The sequence below is a fragment of the Hyla sarda genome, chromosome 9 (assembly GCF_029499605.1).
Source record: "Hyla sarda isolate aHylSar1 chromosome 9, aHylSar1.hap1, whole genome shotgun sequence".
Classification (NCBI taxonomy): domain Eukaryota; kingdom Metazoa; phylum Chordata; class Amphibia; order Anura; family Hylidae; genus Hyla; species Hyla sarda.
In genome coordinates this window covers 156444552-156469558 of record NC_079197.1, presented here as the reverse complement: position 1 = coordinate 156469558, position 25007 = coordinate 156444552, and the positions used below count along the sequence as shown (strand labels likewise).

Sequence of the window (25007 nt, the reverse complement as noted above, 5' to 3'; positions counted from 1 at the left end):
AGGTGTCAGTTCAGGTTATCAGACCCGCGGTTGTAATGTGCTTGTGTGAAGCCGTCCTAAGAGACTGGACCTCAGGGCTGTCCACACTGATAGTAGAGAACCAATTGCAAAGCTTATATCTAGAGATGAGTGACCTTACAGTAAATTCGATTCGTCACGAACTTCTCGGCTCGGCAGTTGATGACTTATCCTGCATAAATTAGTTCAGCTTTCAGGTGCTCCCGTGTCCTGGAAAAGGTGGATACAGTCCTAGAAGACTCTTTCCTAGGACTGTATCCACCTTTTCCAGCCCACCGGAGCATCGGAAAGCTGAACTAATTTATGCAGGATAAGTCATCAACCGCCGAGCCGAGAAGTTTGTGACGAATCGAATTTACTGTAAGTTCGCTCATCTCTACTTATATCTACTCTTTCAAGTATGCAGCAGAATACTTGAAAACTTTATACAACTGCACACAGAGAGCGATGGCAGATCACCAGGATACCATCATTTTATTATTGATAGGGTCCAACCACTGGGATCGTGGGAATAAAAAGGAGGCAGCTATAATGTTGTGCCCCATGGCCTCCCCTCTCTGTGCAGGGAACTGCAGCCATACACAAGTTAATAGGGCCTCATTTCCCACTGTGCAGGGAAAGTCTCAGAAGGGGAAGAGGCGCAACTTTTTTTTCTTGTGATCTGTAATTGTCCCATAGGGTTCACCCCCCCCACCCAATCATAACGGGATGACATTTTAATCAGTGAGCTCCAATCTGTGACACTCAGTCTATTATAAGGCTATATTCACATGGCAGAGTTTCCGCGTGTGGATTCCACGTCAAATTAAAGCCCAATAGACTTCAATGAGATTCCGCTCTCCCATTTACACTTCAAAATTTCCGCATACGGATTCCGCACAATCCAGAAACCGCACAAATAAATGCAGATGTGGAAATGTTTTCGTATGAATATAGGCTTACTCCCAGCATTCCCTGATAGCTGTTGGCTGTCTGGGCTGGATGGCAATTTAAAGGGGTACTCCAGTGGAAAATAAATATATATATTAAATAAATATATATATATATATATTAATATAATATAATATAATATAATTTTTTTTTTACTCAACTGGTGCCAGAAAGTTAGATTTGTAAATCACTTCTATTAAAATTTCTTAATCCTTCCAGTACTTTTTAGCGGCTGTATACTACAGGGGAAATTCTTGTCTTTTTGGATTTCTTTTCTGTCACGAGCACAGTGCTCTCTGCTGACACCTCTGTCCATTTTAGGAACTTTCCTGAGCAGCATATGTTTGTTATGGGTATTTTCTCCTCCTCTGGACAGTTCCTGAAATGGACAGAGGTGTCAGCAGAGAGTACTGTGGTCGTGACAGAAAAGAAATCCAAAAAGAAAATAATTTCCCTTGTAGTATACAGCTGCTAAGTAGTACTGGAAGGATTAAGAACTCTAATTTACAAGTAGTTTTAAAAGTTTTCCAGCAGAGTACCCCTTTTAAGCAGTGCAACAACTGAAGAGCCACCGGTAAGTAAACACGACTTCTTTTAAAGCCTTTTTGTTACTTAGGTTTTTTTTTTTTTATTTTTTTTATTTTTTTTATTTTTTTTTTTTTAGTTTTATGCTTCCTTTTTAAAGGAAGTATTCCTCCCTGCTTCGTATTCCCAGTGCCCAAATTACAAAAAGAACCATGGACATTCATTCACTTTTTTTTTCTGACTCCTCTTAAGATATTCCTACAAAACGATGAGGCGACTCCCCAAGGGCACAATAAATTTTACAGCTCTGCAGTGACTATTAGAAATCTTCTCCAGACCACACATGGGCCTTAGTTATTTTCTGCAACTGACACAATGGTTTTCTTCTTTGCATGGTGTATACATTATTGTTTATAGCTGGGAGAATGCTGCTGTTTATGATACATTATTGGCCATGGAGCTGCGTCTTCTGACTCTGTACGGTGTACCTTTTTTCTTGATCTGATCCTCATGAATACATTTACAGAATTTATGTTCACATGGGACTGAAATGCTGCAGATTTTAATTCCATGCAACAAATCTGCTGCATTTCAGTGCAGTGTATACTTACCATTAAAGTGAAGACTGACAAATAATGCCTTAGGCCGGGTTCACACCACGTTTTTGCAATACAGTTCCCGTATTAATTTTCAATTTGTAAACCGTACCGTAGTTTTTTTATTTTTTATTTTTAGTTTTTTTTTCCCCCCCGTACTCAAAACCATAAACTACCATGATTTTTGGTCCGGGTGGAAAAACCGCATTGAAACGTATACATTTTTTTAAACATGGGAGTCAATGGGAACCGTGCAGAACAGTATGTGCTTATGGTTCCATCTGGTTTGCACCATACGGTTTTTGACTCTGCACAGTTTTTTTTTTCTCCTTGGAATTTCAAGGAAACAAGTGAAACTTTATTTATAATGCAGTGTAAAGTTAAACGTATACGTTTATTTATTTTTTTTCTTAATAAAAAAAGAAAAAAATGCAACCAGACACTTTTCTAACCGTATACGGTTTTCAACAGAATACGGATTAAAGTTTGTACACAAAGTTAGTCTGGTCCTCTACCTTAAGAGGGGGTGAGCGGCTACCAGGAAAATTTGCCACCATTTATTACTTAGGATGTGTTCACATGCTGCAGATAAGGCTAAGTTCACGTCAGCGGAGCACAACGCTGATGTGAACTTGGAAGTTGCAGAACATTTTCAGTATTTTGTCACCAAAACAAACGTATTTAAAATCCGTTTCAGATCTGCGGCGGATCAGTTGCAGAGGATCTGCGCTGTGTGAACATACCGTACTCTAAAGCCTTGGTCTCCAGCCGGCGTACCTCCAGATGTAGCAAAACTACAACTCCCGGCATGCCCAGACAGCCGTTGGCTGTCTGGGCATGCCGGGAGTTGTGGTTTTGCTAAATCTGGAGGTACACTGGTTGGAGACCACTGCCCTAAAGGAAATGGGTTAAAGGGGTACTCCAGAGGAAAACTTTTCATTAAAAAAAAAAGATGCCAGGAAGTTACAGATTTGTAAATTACTTCTATTAAATCTTAACCCTTCCAGTACTTTTTAGCAGCTGTATGCTACAGAGGAAATTATTTTCTATTTGAATTTCTTTTTATGTCTCGTCCACAGTGCTCTCTGCTGACACCTCTGTCCGTGTCAGGAACTGTCCAGAGCAGGGTAGGTTTTCTATGGGGATTTTCTCCTGCTCTGGACAGTTTTTGATACGGGCATCAGGCGTCAGCAGAGAGCACTGTTGTCAAGACAAAATTTAAAAGAAAAGAATTTCCTCTGTAGTATACAGCTGCTAAAAAGTACTGGAAGGATAAAGATTTTATTATTTTTATTTTTTTTATTTTAATAGAAGTAATTTAAAAATCTGTTTAACATTCTGGGACCAGTTGATTTAAAAAATAAGATTTTTTTCCACAGCAGTACCCCTTTAATTTGCAGTCTATCCAATCATTGTTTCACATATCAGTAAACGCTAGGTTGCCCCTATAGGTTGTCAATGGAATCTCCTGTCAAATAGCTGCTAAGTCTGGTTTGCAGGTAATTGTCTTTTCAGGGTAATAGGGTGATTTGTATTAATGCACTTTTTTTTTTTTGTATATATTTTACTTTGTAACGGATGATGAATCCTGAGCAGATACTTTTTAATTTTGTTTCTAAGGATTTGTACGTCAATAGACTATATACAGACTTGTTTGTCTCTTGTTTCTGTAGAACGTGTTGACGTTCATACAATGCAGCAGACGTCCCCGAGCATGGAGGGTCCCGCAAGCCAAACAAGCCAGCACATTTAGGTGTGGCAGCCCATAATAATAAGCACAGGGCAAGTCATTACATAGAGAGTACAGGGTGTGTACACACAGGGGGGGGGGGGGGGGGGGGGGAGTGCTTGTTACTGCAGCCGGTTCACATTCCAAACACCTCACCTGCCCCCTTCTCAAGGACGCCCCTGTCCTACTTGTGAAACTATGACCTGGAAGGTGCGAGAATGTGAGGAATTTGCGTATTTGCGTGCATTAGCTGGGCAGGTCTCCCAGTTTAAGGGGACAGGGTGCTGTAATAGAACAATGGAAATTTCTGATTTGCAGGTGAAAGAATTTTCCAGCGCTGTATGAGTAAGTCGCTGCCGTAACAGGTGCTGCTTCCAAGGATGTCCTCACCCTGTCCGCGTTGATGCAATGAAGGGGTGTTGCCCGTACAATCCCTCTCTCCTCTCACTACTTCCCTATTGCATTGAGATTTAGTAATTGCAAAGGTATTCACACCTTCCTAATCCAGCCATTACAGCAATGTGAAACCTGAAAATGACAGCCGAGATGAATTAGTGCCACCTCACTGTGCATTTAGATGAAAATTAGGAATCGTTACTTGAATAGATTGGTCAGGGAGGTGTGCTTAAAGGGGTACTCCCCTGGAAAAGGTTTTTTTTTTAATTTTAATTAGGGCCAGAAAGTTTTAAACAGATTTGTAAATGACTTTTCTATTTAAAAATCTTAATCCTTCCAGTACTTATCAGCTGCTATATGCTCCACAGGAAGTTCTTTTATTTTTTAATTTCCTTTCTGTCTGAACACAGTGCTCTCTGCTGACACCTCTGTCCATTTTAGGAACTGTACAGAGAAAGATTCCTGATCTGAGGGAGGGAGGGATCCTCCCGAAACGCGTTATCTTGTCCATTTTATTTATTTTACTAAAATGTCCTGCTGAGGACTTTCCTATTACCTTTGGCATCCGCCTCCTCTGTCTACAAGAGTCTGCAGCGCCATACCTGAGGGTTTTTTCCTGCTCTACTTCTAATACAGAGCAAGATAGGTTTGTTATGGGGATTTGCTCCTACTTTGGACTGTGGTCCAGACAGAAAGGAAATGAAAAAAAATAAAAAAAATTCCTGTGGAGCATATTGCAGCTAAGTACTGGAAGGATTAAGATTTTTAAATAGAAGTTATTTACAAATCGATTTGACTTGCTGGCACCAGTTTATTTAAAAATAATAAAAATAACAATAAAAAATAAAAAGAGGATGATAAAAATAATGATAATAAAAATAATACAAATAATAATAATAAAAATAATACAAATAATAATACCCCTTTTAAAGCAGTGTTTCCCAAACAGGGTGCCTCCAGCTGTTGCAGAACTACAACTCCCAACATGCCCGGACAGCCTTTGGCTGTCCGGGCATGTTGGGAGTTGTAGTTCTGCAACAGCTGGAGGCACCCTGGTTGGGAAACACTGCTTTAAGTGTAAGCTCTGCTGGCCAGGAAATGTTTTTTATAAACTTTTACAGATTAAAGTCTGGCAAAAGGGCAGGCATGCAAGGGTTAAACCGAAAGCATTGTCTTTGCAGGATAGCTGTGAGCGATTTTAATTTTGTGCCTATTTCAGGAGATGTGACTCAGTTTGGTGTGTGGGGGGGGGGGGGGTTGGGAGGAAGGGGAGGGGGTCCAGGAAATGACCCAGAAATGTTTTCCATACTAGAGGTCTCTTGGCTGGCACCTGATTCCTTTTCTGAAATGGTGGATCCACCCCCCCCCCCAGCTGCTGGCATGTCTCGGGTGGTGCCATGTCATGAGACTTTTTTTCGTTCCATGTCATGCACTGGTTCAGAGACCCTTTCCGCTCCTTCTTTCTTTTGCACCCTATTGTGAATCATTCTGTAGGCTGAGGTGTAATGATTTACCCAGCAGTTCACTATATGACATTCCTGATCCTTCATACTGTCCTGTATGAAGAAGCATTTATGGGATGTTGTAAACGTAGAGTCTGCCACCTCGAGCTGGATGCCAATGGGACCCACCCCTGGCTTATACTAAAGGTTTCATTGAAACTCGTGTACAAAAAAAAAATGTATCACCTCATTAGAATGATTAATAGATCAAAGAATTTTGGATATGACTGTCAACACGAATGTGTTCAGCATACAACAATTCCTTAGTCTATGTATGCAATGTGTTTGTAGGCGTTGAACCTGAATCTCAGAGAATGAATCCTGTGACTATGGGTAGAGATGAACGAATTTCCAGTAAAATTCGATTCGTCACAAACTTCTCGGCTCGGCAGTTGATGACTTTTCCTGCATAAATTCATTCAGCTTTCCGGTGCTCCGGTGGGCTGGAAAAGGTGGATACAGTCCTAGGAGACTCTTTCCTAGGACTGTATCCACCTTTTCCAGCCCACCGGAGCACCTGAAGGCTGAACTAATTTATGCAGGATAAGTCATCAACTGCCGAGCCGAGAAGTTCGTGACCAATCAAATTTTACTGTAAGTTCGCTCATTTCTAACTATGGGTCTAGAATTTCAGAATTGAAACTAGAATAGAATTCTGATTGTAGCAAAGTTGTTGACACAGTTAAGGTTATGTTCACACTGAGGAAATTCAGCAAGGCCAGGGGTGTGGAAATTGAATAAAAAAAACTTCTTGTCCACGTGACTAAAAATGCAAAATCTACTTGTCCCTCATGACGATCCACTTGTCCTGGTCAATTTTTGCTTTTACACCCTGTTTTTTTTTTTTCTTCTCTCCTCCGCCCTATAATAGCCATTATTACCTACTATTATGATACCTTTTTAATTCTCAGAAAAGGGTTAGAAATAGCTGATAATTTATACTGGAATATCTGTATAAATTATCAGCTATCGGTCTTAACCTCCACAGATTATCGCTATCGGCCCTAAAAATCGATCCCTAGACACCAGGGAAGCAGAGGTAAGCCCTCCGGCTACCTCTATAGTGGATCGACCCCGCCCTGCAATTGTGCTGCAGGGGGCGATCCACCCCACTAGCCCACCAGGGAGTATTCACAGGTCCCTTTTTTAGAAGCCGCTGGCAGCTTTGATAGTGGCGATCTAAAGGGTTAATAGCCAGCCGTGTCGATGGCCTAATGCTGGCTATTAATGTTGGCTATAAGTGGCGGCCCCCGGCTACTGGAACAGCCGGAGGCTGCAGAGTATGGAGCGGGCACGAGTCGGGAGCCCGCTCCATACAGACTGCTGAGCGCCGCCGCGCTTGTCAGGTCCGGCCCTGCTTGCCCGAAGCCGGGCTAAGGACCGGAAAAATTCACCTGCCCGGAACTGCATTTCCCAGGCGTCGGGCAATAGGAATTCCACATCCCTGAAGGCATTTCCTCACTTCATTACCCCAGTGGGTTTGCACCATTTAAATGATCCGGTATCTGCACTTAAAGGGCAACTCCAGTGCATAAGTTATGATCCCCTATCGACAGGATAGAGGATAAGTGACTTATTGTGGGGAGAGCCAACCACTGAGACCCCCACAATCTCCTTCCTGGCACCCCTGCTGTCCTCATGCATGGAATGCCCTCCACTCCGCGCACAAATTGGTGTCGACCACCACATGGAGATGATCCAACATGTCCCTTTCATGTATCTCTATGGGAGAGCTGAAGATATAGGGGGAGATTTATCAAAACCTGTGCAGAGGAAGAGTGGTGCAGTTGCCCATAGCAACCAATCAGATTGCTTCTTTCATTTTCCACAGGCCTCTTTAGAGGCCTGTGGAAAATGAAAGAAGCAATCTGATTGGTTGCTATGGGCAACTGCACCACTCTTCCTCTGCACAGGTTTTGATAAATCTCCCCCATAGTGCTCTTGTTTAGTCACCGAACTTCTAACGTGTATATTAAGCAGCTGCAAGCGGAATGCGCTTAGAATATCGTTGTGCAAATTCCATGTGTATTCTCCTTTAGTGTGAACGGGGCCTTACAGGTTTAAATAAAATTGGATATTGGGATGGGAGGGAATAAAAAAAATAAATATCTTATCTAGGCACGGACCGCAGCCCATAGAGATGTAATGTTTGTAATAAGGGATCGTGGTTACAGCTCCATCAGCCAAGCTATAGTTGGTCACTGGGTTCATAGTCCTTGGTCTCCGTGTCCTCCAGCCACTGTGCAGTAAAAGTGATGTTATATATATATTCTATTCGGTACAAATATGGTGATACCCATTTTATATTGCTTTTTAATGTTTTTTTTATTTTTTTAATTTAATTTATCATTTTCAGACAGCCGTAACTTTATTTTTTTCATCAGACTCCATTGCGTGAGGGCTTATTTTTTTTGCGGGACAAACTGTACTTTTTATTGGTATTTTTGCGATACATGCTAACTTTTGATCTTTTTTAATTCCGCTATTTGCATCCAAATTGGTGAATTTTGCATTTTTTTTTTTTTTTTAATGGCGTTCCCCGTGCGGGATAGTTTACACTATAGCTTTATAGTACATGTTCATTACGGACGTGGCAATACCAATTATGTATATGAGTTATGATTTTTTTTTTTTATGATAATACAGGGCTTTTATTGGGAAAGGGGCTTTTGTTTGATTTTTTTATTTTTTATTTTTTTTACACTTCATACTTTTATTGATCTCTTTTTTATTTATTTATTTTTTTTTTTTTTTACACTTCATACTTTTATTGATCTCTTTTTATTTATTTATTTTTTTTAATTTTTTTTTTATTTTACAGGCTATCCTATGCTGCAATACACTTGTACTGCAGCCCAGTATGACCTGATGAGCTGCACACCCCACAGCCTGTGCGATCCAGCCTCTGGATGTCACAGGCTTTCGTAGCAGGCATACAGGAGGTCCTCATCTGGTTACAGCTCCATCAGCCAAGCTATAGTTGATCACTGGGTTCACAGTCCTTGGTCTCCGTGTCCTCCAGCCATTTTGCTTCATTAAGAATATAAGACATACAGGGGTCTTTCTTTACATGGTCCCATGTATTGCCTATAATGAGCAATGATCAAATCTATAGTAAGCTGATCGGTGCTTCTTTACTTACGTTTTCATGTTTACACAATGGGATGTGCTACCATAAATTAGCGACAAATGTTGTAACATTTTGCTGTTTGATTGCCAGTCATGTTAACACCAGGCAGTGATAGGGAAAAACGTTCATAGGAATGATATTGTGATAATCCCCCTATATAAAATGCCATTTAGTGTGCTGCCTATCCGTTGTAGAGCTTAGTAAATAAACAACGTTTTCACAGTGTTTAATAACAGGTATTAAGCTGGTTGCCATGTCTACAGATGTCTCTGTACCGCCTAATTTAAGACCCTTATTATGAGCGGATTGGAAAGAAGTGCCTGTTTTGTCAGTTCTTACACTTTTCTTTAGGTTTGCATGCAGACCTACCCGAGGAGTCACACTTATTAGTGTAGAAATAGAATTGAATGACTATGTCCACATCTTTAGTTTGATATTTTTTTTAATTTTATTATTTTTTTCTTTATTTTTTGCTGATCAAGCTTTTCTCTTCTCTCACAGACTTTCACGGCTTGGTGTAACTCCCACCTGAGGAAGGCTGGCACTCAGATCGAGAATATCGATGAGGATTTTAGGGATGGGTTAAAACTTATGTTACTCCTGGAAGTTATTTCAGGTAAGCTCTATATCAAACCTGTCTTTGTTGAAGGGTTTCTCCAAGGGGGGAGGAAACAATTTCTAAAATCAAATGGTGTCAAAGTTATACAGATGTGTAAATTACTTGTATATAAAAAGCTTAATCCTTCCAGTCCTTATCAGCTGCTGTATGCTCCACAGGAAATTGTATAGTTCTTCCCAGTCTGACCACAGTGCTCTCTGCTGCCACCTCTTTCCATGTTAAGAACTGTCCAAAGCAGCAGCAAATCCCTATAGCAAACCTTAGGTAGCAGAGGGCACTGGGGGTTTTCTGAATGTGGCCCTGGCAGTCTGCCAGAAGCAGCTGTTCCGACCCCAGGAAGCCATGGCCTACACGCCGCATCCATGTATCCCATAAATATACGTGGAGGTGTGTCGGCCGCTGCTCTGTGCTGGGTTTGGCATGCCCCTTCCTGCAGACTGTTGGGGCCACATTCAGGAGATTGCGTGGGGTCCCAGTGGTCGAATCCCCTGCAATCTAGAACTTATCCCCTATACCCTTTGGATAGGGCAGTGTTTCTCAAGCGCAGTCCTCAAGTCGCCCCCCCCCCCCCCCCCCCAAACAGGTCATATTTTCAGGTTTTCATTAGTCCTTCACAGGTGATATAATTATGGTCAATGAATTGGGTATCACCAGTTAGATCACCTGTGAAAGACTAAGGAAATCCTGATAACATGACCTGTTTGGGGGTACTTGAGGACCACCCTTAACAATCATGGACGTAAATGTACTTCCTAGTGCGGAGGTACTTAGCGCACCAGGATGTACATTTACGTCCTGTAAATGACTGTGAGCATTGGAGCTGCGCTCGCATCATGCACTGCAGGTCCCGGCTGCTATCAGCATTGGGGACCTGCCGGTAATGGCATACATCAGCGATCGTGCGGATGTCCACCATTAATCCCTCCGATGCCGTAATCAATACAGATCACTGCATCTGCGGCAATGTGCAAGTATAAATAGATGATCAGATTGCCCGCGGATCATCTGAAATGATGGCCGGAGGTCCACTCACCTGCCTACGGCCGTCTCCTGGGGTCTTCTCCTCTGGTCGGAGATCGAGCAGACTAGAGCAGAAGATAGCCGATAACACTGATCAGTGCTATGCCCTAAGTATAGCACCGAATAGAGAGGAGTGAAGTTACAGTAAATTCGATTCGTCACAAACCTCGCCACTTGGGGTTTGCAGACTTTTTCCTGCATAAATTAGTTCAGCCTTCAGGTGCTCCGGTGGTTGGAAAAGGTGGATACAGTCTGAGGAGAAAGTCTCCAGCCCAGTGGAGCACCTGAAAGCTGAACTAATTTTTGCAGCCGAGCCGAGAATTTCGTGACTAAGTGAATCACTGTAACTTTGCTCATCTCTAGCACTGTACAGTATTAGCAATCAAGTGATTACTATAGATAATCCCCTATGGGGACATAAAAAGTGTAAAACAAAAGTTAAATGTAAAAAAAATTAGAATATCTTTCCCCAATAAAAATGGAAATTGTCCCTTTTCCCTATTTTACCCCCTAAAAGCGTTTAAAAAAAAAAGTGTAAACCTATTTGGTATCGCCGTGTGCGTAAATGTCCACACTATCAAAAAATAATGTAAATGATCCTGTACGGGAAACGGCGTAGATGTAAAAAAAAGTCCAAAATTGCTGCTTTTTTTTGTCACATTTTTATTCCAAAAAAATGAAGTGATTTTAAGTTTTATATAGACAAATGTGGGATCAAAAAAGTGTCACTGCGCAAAAAAGGACTTCTCATACCTCCCCGTAGACGGAAAAATGAAAGTTATAGGTGGTCAAAATAGGGCAATTTTAAACATACTGATTTTGTACAAAAGTATGAGATTTTATTTTTAAAGCGGTACAATCATATAAAGGTATGTAACCATGGGTATTTTAGAAGGCGAGGAGGAAAAAAACGAAAACTCAAAGATAAAATTGGTGGTGTCCTTAAAGGAGTACTTCGCCCCTGGCATCTTATCCCCTATCCAAAGGATGGGGGATAAGATGTTAGATCGCCGCGGTCCTGCTGCTGGGGACCCCGGGATCCCCGCTGCGGCACCCTGCCATCATTACTGCGCAGAGAGAGTTCGCTCTGCACGTAATGATGGGCGATACAAGGGCCGGAGCAGCGTGACAGCATGGCTCCGCCCCTCATGACATCACGGCCCGTCCCCTTAATGCAAGTCTATGGCAGGGGGCGTGACGACCGCCACGCCCCCTCCCATAGACTTGTATTAAACAGGGGCGGGCCGTGATGTCACGAGGGGCGGAGCCATGACGTCACGCTGCTCCGGCCCCTGTATTGCCCGTCATTACGTGCAGAGCGATCTCGTTCTGCGCAGTAATGATAGTGGGGTGCTGCAGCAGCGATCCCCAGGGTCCCCAGCAGCGGGACCCCGGCGATCTGACATCTTATCCCCTATCCTTTGGATAGGGGATAAGATGTCTAGGGCGGAGTACCCCTTTAAGGTGAAAATGGGCTTGATCCTTAAGGGGTTAAACACTGGAATTGGGGATAAGTTATATCTCGCTACAGAACTCCTTTAACCACTTAAGTACGGACCCATTTTTTACCCTAATGACCAGGCTCTTATTTCAAATTTAAAAAATAAAATAAAAATGTCTCTTTAAATGGTAATAACTTTATAATGTTCTTTCTGAGCGCAGCGAAGTGGTGCATTTTTGTTGACACATGCAGCATTTTCTGTGGAAAACTGGTGTTCACTGTGCAGTAAAAGTGATGTTATATATATTCTATTTGGTACGAATATGGTGATACCCATTTTATATTGCTTTTTAATGTGTTTTTTTTTCTTCTCTTTTATCATTTTCCAACAGCCGTAACTTTATTTTTTCATCAGACTCCATTGAGTGAGGGCTTATTTTTTGCGGGACAAACTGTACTTCATATTGGTATTTTTGCGATACATGCTAACTTTTGATCTCTTTTTATTCCGCTATTTGCATCCAAATTGGTGAATGTTGCGCTTTTTTTATTTTTTTTATTTTTTCTTATGGCGGTGCGGGATAGTTTACACTATAGCTTTATAGTACATGTCATTACGGACGTGGCAATACCAATTATGTATATGATTTATGATTTTTTTATAATGATAATACAGGGCTTTTATTGGGAAAGGGGCTTTTTTATTTTTTTTATTTTTTTTACACTTCATACTTTTATGGAAGAACCTCTTTTTATTTTGACCTGATGAACTGCACACCCCACAGCCTGTGCAATCCAGCCTCTGGATCTCACAGGCTTTCGTAGCAGGCATACAGGAGGTCCTCATCTGACCACCTGCTGCCATAGCAACCAACGGCAATCGGCGATCGTATTGCGGTGCCGCTGTTGGTGAACAGAGGGAGCACCCTCCCCCTGTCAACACCATAGATGCCATTATCAGGATTGATCACTGCATCTATGGGGTTAATGCTGCTTGGACTCACACGATTGTGATTGACAGCTGGGTCCCGCCGGCGATCTCCTGCAACGCAGTGCAGGAGATTGCTAGGACGTATGCATATGTCCAGTTGCGCCAACAAGCTAGCAACTTGGACGTATGCATACGTTCTGTGGCGGGAAGTGCTTAAAGGGGTACTCTGGCGCTAAGACATCTTATCCCCTGTCCAAAGGATAGGGGATAAGACGCCTGATCGCAGGGGGCCCGCAGCAGGTGACCCCCGTGATCTTCCACGCCGCACCCTGTTAGAATCAGCCCCCGGAGCTTGCTCACTCCGGGTCTGATTACTAGCGATCACGGGGACGGAGCATAGTGACATCACGGCTCCGCCCCCGTGTGATGTCACGCTCCGCTCCCTCAATGCAAGCCTATGGGAGGGGGCGTGACAGCTGTCCCCGTGATCGCTACTAATCAAACCCGGAGCGAGCACGCTTTGGGGGCTGATTCTAACTGGGTGCGGCGTGGACGATCACGGGGGTCCCCAGCGGCGGGACCCCCGCGATCAGGCACCTTATTCCCTATGTCTTAGCGCCGGAGTACCTCTTTAAGGACATTTTACGTGGGGCCAAACTGGTTAATGATTATCCTGTGTAGAAAATGTGATTTCTGAGATCTTGTGGCACTAAACCATTTAGTTCGTCAGCAGACCCCTGTTTTCACAGGAAGATGTGCTGCTAAGATTATGTAAGTGAATGGCCACACAAACAATCCAGCATTGGTATGCGCACCCTTGTCTGAACAATAATTCACCCGTTGAAGAGTCTTCTTTAACACGCACCAATTTGGACATCAGTCTGCCCATCTAAAAGGGCTCGTAGGCATACAGGGTGTGGGTGTGTGTGTGTGTGTGTCTTGTACGTCATTTACATTTTCTTTTTCCTTTTTTATTTTTTAGGAGAGCGTCTTCCCAAACCAGAACGAGGAAAGATGAGAGTTCACAAGATCAATAACGTAAATAAAGCATTGGACTTCATTGCAAGCAAAGGAGTGAAGCTGGTCTCCATTGGAGCTGAAGGTGGGCAGAATCTTCTGTCTTTCAATATCTTTTTTTTTTTTTTTTAAAGGTTCCAGCTTGAGTGTTACAAGTTCTGAGCACAGGTGATTGTAGTGCATTGCTTGAAGCACTTTTAATGTATAATTTTCTTCTTAGAAATTGTGGACGGAAATGCAAAGATGACCTTAGGAATGATCTGGACCATTATCCTTCGCTTTGCCATTCAGGATATTTCTGTGGAAGGTAAGTGCTTTTACATTTTGGATTGACTCCTATTTTTCTCTCATTAGTTTCCTTTTCAACTCCTGCTTAACTTATTTTGTTTTCTCACAGAAACATCTGCAAAAGAAGGCTTATTGCTCTGGTGTCAGAGAAAGACTGCGCCTTATAAGAATGTCAATGTACAAAACTTCCACATCAGGTAATGCTTTACATGCATCGAATGCAAGGTTGTGTACCTTGGGCTTGGTTCACACTTGTGGTGGTCACTTTTCATCCCTGTTTCTGGTGGTGCAGCCTAACAGACTAATGGTCACTTTAAATTGTAAACAGAGTTCCTAAGACTATTGCTTAAAACAAACATTCACTTATATAAATATAATTATATTATAAATATATGAATTCACTAAAATATTAAGATTTATTTAGACAATTTAGATTGCATTTTGAATCCACCAAACGGGGTTTAAAGGGGTACTCCGGTGCTCCAGCGTGTACTGAACATTTTGACGTTTCCGCAAGTGACCACACTAAATCTGCATGGCTACACAGGTCCAGCAAGTCGCACACAGATAAATAATTAGAGCAATTGTCCTCTCCTGGCTGCCAGCAAGAGGAAGACTGCAGCCAGGACACAATACTACATGGGCCTGTATGTGAACTGTATATACAATTCCTAACATAGCTATATCTGAAACATTAAGACATGGTTCCACAGCTGCTCATGAGGCTTTCTGTAACCAATTTTTGCCTTGTAATTTTAGCATACTATTTTATATATGTTGTTTACTTTTAAAGGGGGTTGGAGGGGTACTCCACTGCTAGACATCTTAACCCCTATTCAAGGGATATGGGATAAGAGGTCTGATCGCAGGGGTCCCACTGCTGGAGCCCCTCGCGACCTCCTGCAGCACTCGGCATTCTAAATAAACACCGGGTTCTGGCAGCAATGGTTGTGACGTCACAACCACGCCCCCTCGAGATGTTATGCCACACCCCTCCATTCATGTCTATGGGAGGGGGTGTGACGGCCGAAACACCCCCTCCCATAGACATGAATGGAGGGGTGTGATTGTGACGTCACAACCACTACTGCCGGAACCCGGTTTGTTTTAGGACGCCGAGTGCTCCAGGAGATAGCGGGGGGCCCCTGCAGTGGGACCCCCGCGATCAGACATCTTATCCCATATCCTAACTATAGAGTACACCCTTGCCCTGACCTAATCATTTTCTTTTCTCTTACAGCTGGAAGGATGGCCTTGCCTTTAATGCCTTGATTCACAGACACAGACCAGAGCTAATAGAATATGATAAACTGAGAAAGGTAAGCAGAGACATGTTGCAGTCTTAAGTAATTGATACTTCACTTGTATGTTGAATTATCATTCATGAATTTTATAATACATATATATATATTTTTTTCTTTAGGATGACCCAGTCACTAACCTGAACAATGCCTTTGAGGTGGCTGAGAAGTATCTGGATATTCCAAAGATGTTGGACGCTGAAGGTATGTATCGCAAACAAGGGTCTTAGTGGGGACTGCGCTGCTTAGTACAATAGTTATCTGTTATGTAGAACAATACAACCAATGTAAATTTTATTATTTTTATTGCTTCATCAAAGAAAGAAGCAGCTTTGTAACAGGCCTTATTTTAGTGTGTTTTCACAGTTCCTTTACAGACTCCATGATAACAGACAACAAATAAACCCTATGTCAGTGTTTCCCAACCAGGGTGCCTCCAGCTGTGGCACAACTACAACTCCCAGCATGCCCGGACAGCCTTTGGCTGTCCGGGCATGCTGGGAGTTGTAGTTTTGCCACAGCTGGAGGCACCCTGGTTGGGAAACACTGCCCCATGTAGTCTGATGCTGCACGGCTACACTGCATATTATTTTTATCTTTTACTGTGGTGGTATATAGGTCAACATAGGAGTTTGTTATATCAAAAAATAGGACTATTATGGCAAAGTTGCTTTATATTTTTTCCTTTTTTGGCTTTATTAGGAAAATAAAAAACATTGGCTGCAGAGGTATGCATTTAGAGCATTACTGTTATTTAAATAAAAACAAAAAACTAAACACAAACACTTCATGTAGACATGTGAAAAGTTTCAATCAGGAGGGTCTTTGGGTAGATTCACCAAGACTTGGCCAAAGGAAACATTGACTAGTTGCCCATCGTAACCAATCAGATCGCTTCTTTCGTTTTTCAGAGGTCTTTTCAAAAATGAAAGAAGCGATCTGATTGGTTGCTATTGGCAACTGGTCGACTTTTCCGCTGCACATGTTTTGATGAATCGCCCCTCTTTTGTGCCCTCTAGATATAGCCGGGTGAAGGTATTTCACATGTCCAAAGTTTTTTTTATTAACGAGAGTCCTCATCCAAGTTGTATTGATCTTCCTCCATTTCTGGCCACACATACACACTCTCAATTTGTCTAATAAAACTTTGTTTACACAGTAATTCTGGGCCAATGAACTTTATATAATCTTGGATTTTTTTTTTTCCCCCTCCGTCTTCAGACATTGGCTTTGACTTTTTTTTTTTTTCATTCAAGATCTTTCCAATGAATAAATAGGGTCCTTAAATGTTGAACGTTTTTCTTATTGTTCTTTTTCAACCAATTTCTTCATTTACAGACATAGTCGGCACCGCTCGTCCTGATGAGAAGGCTATCATGACATATGTGTCCTCTTTCTACCACGCCTTCTCAGGAGCCCAGAAGGTAGCATTTGGGGCAACCACAGGGCCCCCACCTGTCTCCTCTCTTGCACTTTCTCTCTTTCGCATGCCTTGTATTCTTTTCTTGCAGTTGCGCGGCATGTTGTCACATCTGTGTCGGGAATCTTGGAGCTTGGTTGTAGAATTTGTTTTCTCGAAGTAGCGAAGAGTTATTTTAACTCTTGTGATAGGGGGGTTCTACTCCCAGCTTATCTTTCCTGGCACAGACAAGTGGGCAGAGAGGTGCAGATCTGGGACAGGAAGCCCTTCGCCTGGCCCCTGGCTGGTCCTGCACCACCTCACTTGGCACTTGTCCTTTTTTTCTTTCCTTTCTGCACAGATATTGTGGGCACTCTCAGGCCTGATGAGAAGGCCATAATGACCTACGTTTCCTGCTTCTACCATGCTTTCTCTGGTGCTCAGAAGGTGAGCTTCTGCTGGCATTTCTTACTGGGTGGTTAACCTGTTCTGATCTCATTTCTTTTCTAGAGGTCATAACCTCAGAGTAACACTCTTCTTAACTACTAAACATCTTAAATAACTGCAGCAGCTTAATTTTGTTTCTTAAAGGGGTTATTCCAACATCCAGAGTTATCCCTTATCCTAGCGTTTCCCAACCAGGGTGCCTCCAGCTGTTGCAAAACTACAACTCCCAGCATGCCCAGACAGCTGGAGGCACCCTGGTTGGGAAACACTGCCTTATTCACAGCTCAGTGATTGGCATGTTTACAAGCCTCATTGAGAATTAATGGAGCACTGGCCGCACATGCACACTGCACTCCGATTCCGCGCTGGCCTCTGGTTGCCACTCCGGTCACATGACTGCTGCAGGCAATCGGCATCCTTGACCGGCACTCTCTGTACTCCTGGCGTCATCACTCAGTGATGGAAGCCATAATACTAAGGACAATGTGCCAACCAAAGTCTAAACCGGGGGACCAGTGCGAGATGAGAGAGGTGTAAATATCAGGTAGCTTGTGATTTTAATACATTGGGGACCTTTAAAAAAAAAATAATAATAATAATAATAAAAAGAATAATAATAATAAAAATAATAATAATAAGAATAATAATAAAAAGAATAATAATAATAATAATAATAAAAAGAATAATAATAAAAAAAATATATATATTATAATTTTGCAACCCCCCTTTAACCACGAAGATGATGATTTTTTTTTTTTTTTTTTTTTTTTTTTAAATATTTCTAGTAGTAAATTTGTTACTTAGTTAATGCAACTATTCTGTACCAGGAAGACAGACTAATAACTTTTTTGCACTGCTCTATTGCTGCTCAGTGGAGGCTGGTCATGCTTTCCAGCCTCCCCCTGTATGCAGGGCAATGCCTGCCCATTAGATATTCATGAATATGCACTCACGTCCTATTGATGTCAGAGCGTGCAGTAATGTGAGTGCTCTGCTCATCACATTAGAGTGCTTACATGACTGAATGCTCTCATGCCACTATATCGTGAGAGTGCATATTTATGGATATTCGAATAGGGAGAGCATTGCGCCGCATACAGGAGGAGTCAAGGAAGCAAAACCCGCTGTGCAAGGAAGCTATGGGGGAGATTTATCAAAACCTGTCTAGAGGAAAAGTTACTGGGTTGCCCATAGCAACCAATCAGATCGCTTCTTTCATTTCTCAGAGGCCTTTTCAAAATTGAAAAAAAAAGCAATCTGGTTGCCATGGGCAACTCAGCAGCTTTTCATCTAGACATATTTCTGTAAGTGATTCTTCATTCTATTCCTGTTCACCCGCACTATAACCCCGTGTATTGGGTTTTAGTGCAGGTGAACAAAGGATAGGGGATAAGATGTTAGATCGCCGCAGTCCCGCTGCTGGGGACCCCGGGGATCGCTGCTGCGGCACCCTGCTCTCATTACTGCACAGAGCGAGATCGCTCTGCACGTAATGACGTCACGTGACGTCACGGCCCGCCCCCGTCAATACAAGTCTATGGGAGGGGGCGTGGCGGTCATCACGCCCCCTGCCATAGACTTGCATTAAGGGGACGGGCCGTGATGTCAAGAGGGGCGGAGCCATGACGTCACGCTGCTCCGGCCCCTGTATCGCCCTTCATTACGCACAGAGCGAACTCGCTCTGTGCAGTAATGATAGCGGGGTGCTGCAGCGGCGATCCCCGGGGTCCCCAGCAGCGGGACCGCGGCGTACTGACATCTTATCCCTTATCCTTTGGATAGGGGATAAGATGCCAGGGGCGGAGTACCCCTTTAAGCAGATCTGTAGTAATAGTTGCATATCATGTGCAGATAGTTTTATTGCAGTCATTGCAGCAACTTAACATGTTGTAGATTTGCTCACAAGCAAAGCTGAAGAAACAAGTTTGCTGTGAGATCTGTGAATTACAGGAGTATCCAGCACTTGTTGCTCAAGTGTAAGCTGTCACTATATAACTACACCAGTATATATCTGAGCCACTCTCCTGTCCAGGCCAGGGCTTATCTTGGTTATTAGCTGTTGACTTGTAGTTGGATGCATCTTTTAGTATTGCTGTCAGGTTATTTTCACAGGGATTTATCAGCTTGACACATTTATTATTGGGTAGTTGTCACATCTTTCTAAACAATGTATCCTCTTCTAGGCCGAAACAGCAGCCAACAGAATCTGCAAAGTCTTGGCCGTGAATCAAGAGAATGAGCATCTAATGGAAGATTACGAGAGACTGGCCAGTGATGTGAGTCCCTCATGTGTCCTTAGTTTACTGTGTCTGACCTCTTTATGCCCCTGCTGTCAGTAGTAAATCACTTCTGTAAATGTCTGCATGCAGTGCCTCCCTTTTGTCGTTTATTTATATTCTCCATACTTCTGTATGCATTATTTAATTCGCGTTAAATTCTGAATTTGGAGCTTAAAAAAAAGTAGAGTTTAAATATAGGGCTGTGCGGTATACAGGTTCATACCGAATAGCGACTTTTTTGTGCTTACGATATGAATTTTAACCCATAACGCAATACTGGTTGGGCCCCTCCCCCTCGAATGAATGAGCCCAGCGCTGCGTTGTCCCCACATTGGGGAACTAATCACAAGTTGCCCACGAGCGCTGTTCTGCCCCCCAATTATCAGCCCAGCGCTGTCCCCATCGGGGTAAATACTGATATTTCACCCGCATGCGCTGCCCTCCTCATGCTTGTTGCGGCCGCCGGCGCTGACACTCTATACCATTGGTCTTCAACCTGCCGACCTCTAGATGTTCCAAACTACAACTCTCAGCATGCCCGGGCAGCCGTTGGCAGGTTGAAGACCACTGCTTTACCGTATATACTCGAGTATAAGCCGACCCGAGTATAAGCCGAGACCCCTAATTTCAACCCAAAATCCCAGGAAAAGTTATTGACTCGAGTATAAGCCTAGGGTGGGAAATACATCATCTTCCCCCCTGTCATCATCCAGACCAGTCATTAACATCCTTGTCATCATCCCACACATCCCCCCTTCATCATCCCCTTATCATCCCACACATCCCCCCTTCATCATCCCCTTATCATCCCACACATCCCCCCTTCATCATCCCCTTATCATCCCACACATCCCCCCCTTCATCATCCCCTTATCATCCCGCACATCCCCCCCTTCATCATCCCCTTATCATCCCACACCCCCCCCTTCATCATCCTCTTCTCATCATTCGCCCTCAGTGGTCTTCAACCTGCAGACCTCCAGAGGTTTCAAAACTACAACTCCCAGCAAGCCCGGGCAGCCATCGGCTGTCCGGGCTTGCTGGGAGTTGTAGTTTTGAAACCTCCGGAGGTCCGCAGGTTGAAGACCAATGCGGCCTTCGACATCATCCAGCCCCCTCTCACCCCCTTTAGTTCTGAGTACTCGCCTCCGCTCGGTGCTGGTCCGGTCCTGCAGGGCTGTCCGGTGAGTAGGTCGTCCGGTGGGATAGTGGTTCCGGGCTGCTATCTTCACCGAGGGCGCCTCTTCTCTGCGCTTCCGGCCCGGAATAGAGGCGTTGCCTTGACAACGACGCAGAAGTACGTTGGCAATGAACGCACCTCTGCGTCGTTGTCAAGGCAACGTGACTATTCTGAGGCCGGGCCCGAAGCGCTTAGAAGAGGCCTCCCCGGTGAAGATAGCAGCCCGGAACCACTATCCCACCGGACCACCTCCTCACCGGACAGTCCTGCAGGACCGGATCAGCGCCGAGCGGAGGTGAGTACTGTACAGAACTAAAGGGGGGTGAGAGGGGGCTGGATGATGTCGAAGGCCGCAGTGGTCTTCAACCTGCGGACCTCCGGAGGTTTCAAAACTACAACTCCCAGCAAGCCCGGACAGCCGATGGCTGCCCGGGCTTGCTGGGAGTCGTAGTTTTGAAACCTCTGGAGGTCCGCAGGTTGAAGACCACTGCGGGTGGGGGAGTTCACTCGAGTATAAGCCGAGGGGGGTGTTTTCAGCACGAAAAATCGTGCTGAAAAACTCTGCTTATACTCGAGTATATACGGTATATTGTGTGGTATCCCTATACCCGGCGTCATCTGCTTCGTAGTGAATGGAACGTTGGACAGCCGTCAGCCTATCACCGGCCGCAATACCGTTTTATATACCATGGAACCGCCGAAAGTTACAAAAATACCGTGATACGCAGATTTGGTCATACTGCCCAGCCCTAGTCCAATATGTAGTAGTGTCCAGCTCACCCTTGACAGCCTCACAACGTCCCGGACTGGAATTGACCAATTCCATACACATAGAAAGAATGAAGTAGTCCAGCGTTGTATAGTCGGTAGAATTTTAAGGAATTTATGCGTAACAAAACATACAGGTAAGTGACACGTTTTGGCTGTTAGTGTACAGCCTTAGTCAGACTAAGGCTGTACACTAGCAGCCGAAACGAGTCACTTACCTGTATGTTTTGTTACGAATAAATTCCTTAAAATTCAACAGACTATACAACGCTGGACTACTTCATTCTTTAAAAAAAGTACTTTTATATTGTATTCTGAAGACTTGTTTTCACAGTTAACACTGAGTCAGTTTCCTGAATTTTGCAGCGACTTACTTTTCTCCCCACTTGATAGTTTGTGTTGACGGTTTATTGTTGGTTCCTTGTAATTAAAGCCTTTTTCCGCCTGTAGCTCTTGGAGTGGATTAGTCGTACAATCCCATGGCTGGAAGATCGTCAGCCAGAGAAGACCATGCAAGATATGCAGCAAAAACTTGAAGATTTCCGAGACTATCGCCGTGTGCACAAGCCACCAAAGGTCCAGGAGAAATGTCAACTGGAGATAAACTTTAACACTCTACAGACCAAGCTGAGGCTCAGTAACAGACCGGCCTTCATGCCTTCTGAAGGGAAGATGGTGTCGGTGAGTGTCAGGGTTGTGGTTGTCAAAGAAATTGTGAGATCACACATGCACTGTGCTCGGAGTGCTCTGGTGTAATTATTTCAGTGTGGCTACATCAGGTATTAGAAGGAGCAATGCCCAGGGCATAGCCCTTTTAGCTGATGGGTGAGCATTTTGTCAGAATCGCACTGCTTAATGCCAATGGGTTACTTGATGGTAGGCAGACATTTATTATGCACCTACTTTCCCATTTAACATATTCAGTATTTTAGTTTTAGTTTAAACATTGATAAAGATCTATGCCTGAGGACATCTGATTTTGTAAATTGCATTGAGTTAAGTTTATCGGAAAAGAGTAAAAGTACTGATGATTTTCCATAATTTCAGGACATTAATAATGGTTGGCAGCATTTGGAGCAGTCAGAGAAAGGTTATGAAGAATGGCTCTTGAATGAAATTCGTAGGTTAGAAAGGCTGGATCACTTGGCTGAGAAATTTCGCCAGAAAGCATCTATACATGAATCCTGGACAGAGGGTAAGTACTGTGACTATACACCCAGTTGTTTGTTTAGAGATTATTCAAGATAAGAAAAACTTTCTTTTTCTGTAAACAGCAAGATTCTTCTGTTTGTGATGCTGTTTTTGATTAAAAAAAAAAAGTTAGGTTTTTGTTATCCTTGATAGCCCCTTTAAAAGTGTACTCCGGCCCTAAGGATAGGGGATAAGATGACTGATCGCAGGGCTCCCGGCGCTGGGGACCCCCGCAATCTCTCATGCAGCACCCACCTGTCTCAGCTGCACGCAGCGCTGGAGGCTAAGTGTCTGAAGCCTCACGACCACGGGACTGGAGTATCGTGCCGTCACGACTCCACCCCCTTATGACATTACGCCCTGCCCCCTCAGTGCAAGCCTATGGGAGGGGTAGTCACGCTCATAGGGTTGCATTGAGGGGGCGGGGTGTGATGACACAAGGAGGTGGAGTCGTGACGGCACGATACTCCGGCCCTGTGGTCTTAGGGCCGGAGTACCCCTTCAACATATTCCTATGGAGAAACAAAGGGCCTTATGTTTTTCTTTCTCTTGATCCCTAATAGGTAAAGAGGCTATGCTGAATCAAAAGGATTATGAGACTGCCACTCTTGCAGAAATCAAGGCTCTGCTTCGAAAACATGAGGCCTTTGAAAGTGACCTGGCAGCCCACCAGGACCGAGTGGAGCAAATTGCAGCCATCGCACAGGAGCTGAAGTGAGTTTACATGAAGGGCTGTTGAAGTACATATATAAAAACTAATCATCCAGAATTAGAGAGAAGCAAATCTGTTCACAACTACTCAAATACATTGGAAACTTTCAAAAATAGTCTGTCTTGTTTGATCCAGAATATGTGACATGCTCTGATGAATCGGCACAGTTGCAAGGGCTGCTGTCTAAGACAGGAGGACCCTTCTCTTGAACTTACTGGGCAGTTATCCACTGTATGCCTTGCTGCTCAGTACACATTTGTGTGTCAGGAGGCCCCCCGAGGCAAGTGGCAATGCTGTATGTAGATTCCATGGTACCCTAGAAGAGTGCAGTGGAAACTACTTCAAAGAGCAGGGACTCCTGTTGAAGACAGAAGTCCCTGCTCCTGTATAGTAAGCTAGGATGCTGCTGCTCAAGATCACATTTATTTATTTTTTAAACCTTTACTTAGCTGGGTTCTCTACACCTGGCTCAGCGAGTTTACGGCAAAATGAGCCATCATTCTCAGAGAATGCTCCTGTATCCAGTTTCACAAGGTTTGCCCATCTCTGTCAATAGGGCAGTGTTTCCCAACCAGGGTGCCTCCAGCTCTTGCAAAACTACAACTCCCAGCACGCTCGGACAGCCTTCGGCTGTCTGAGCATGTTGGGAGTTGTTGTTTTTCAACAGCTGGAGGCACCCTGGTTGGGAAACCCTGCAATAGGGTATAGAAAGGCTAATCCATAGGGCCTCAAGACTCAATAATCTACTATTTTTACCATTCACAGTAATACATTTCCAGTGTATGCTCTGAATATTTTATATAGATTTTATGTATTGTTACATTGCCCAATGTATCGGGCTATTAGGGGTCACTTCTTACTTGTAATGCTTTGAGGACTTTAGGATGGCTAGATGAATTTTATATATATATATATATATATATATATATATATATATATCTATATCTCTCTATATCATTTTTAATTTTATTTTTTTTCGGGATCGACCAATTATCGGTATGGCCGATAATCACGATTTTGGGCATTATCGTTATTGGCAATTACCTTGCCGATAATGCCCCGCACCGCCCCCGCCGCACTGCATCGCACCGCCCCAGCCCCATTGCCTCCCCCATCCCCGGTTTTATAATTAACTGTTCCCGGGGCCCACACTACTTCTTGCTCCTGCTGCGTCCTGCGTTACGCTGTGCGCAATGACGAGTGACGTGCGCGACGTGACGTCACCGTCAGTGCGCACAGTGACAGTTCAGGAGGACGCCACCGGAGCCAGATGTAGAGTGGGCCCCGGGAACAGGTAATTATAAAACCGGGGATGGGGGAGGCAGTGGGGAGGGGGGGCGTTCACGGTGGGGGGGGGAGAGCGGTGGCGGTGATAGGTCTCAGGACCCCCGGACAGGCAGGGGGAGAGAAGCGGGTGGCGGCGGCGGCCTATAGCACCGCAAAAGCCACTGCAGTACATTGATTTAAAGCGCTCGCTTTAAATTAATGATCTGCAGCGGTGTCGCTGGGGGATAAATAGCCGATTACTTATACCGGAATATCGGTATAAGTTATCGGCCCTAACCTCCACCGATTATCGGCCCTAAAA

At 43.9% G+C, this 25007-nt stretch overlaps 1 protein-coding gene across 6 annotated transcripts in view; it reads left to right on the top strand.

Moving 5' to 3' along the window:
* Nucleotides 1-25007, top strand: part of LOC130291453 (alpha-actinin-4) — a 66848-nt gene that overhangs the window by 36196 nt on the left and 5645 nt on the right. For 3 of the 6 annotated variants that reach the window (XM_056540177.1, XM_056540175.1, XM_056540179.1), the window contains exons 2-12: nt 9328-9442; nt 13820-13939; nt 14075-14161; nt 14252-14339; nt 15383-15461; nt 15566-15647; nt 17204-17289; nt 19473-19565; nt 21967-22197; nt 22564-22711; nt 23271-23421. In XM_056540177.1, coding sequence (XP_056396152.1) covers nt 9328-9442; nt 13820-13939; nt 14075-14161; nt 14252-14339; nt 15383-15461; nt 15566-15647; nt 17204-17289; nt 19473-19565; nt 21967-22197; nt 22564-22711; nt 23271-23421 — 1280 coding nt within the window. Of the gene's footprint in view, nt 1-9327; nt 9443-13819; nt 13940-14074; nt 14162-14251; nt 14340-15382; nt 15462-15565; nt 15648-16781; nt 16868-17203; nt 17290-19472; nt 19566-21966; nt 22198-22563; nt 22712-23270; nt 23422-25007 lie in introns of all 6 variants that reach the window. The other 3 variants (XM_056540178.1, XM_056540176.1, XM_056540180.1) reach the window with 1 other exon arrangement.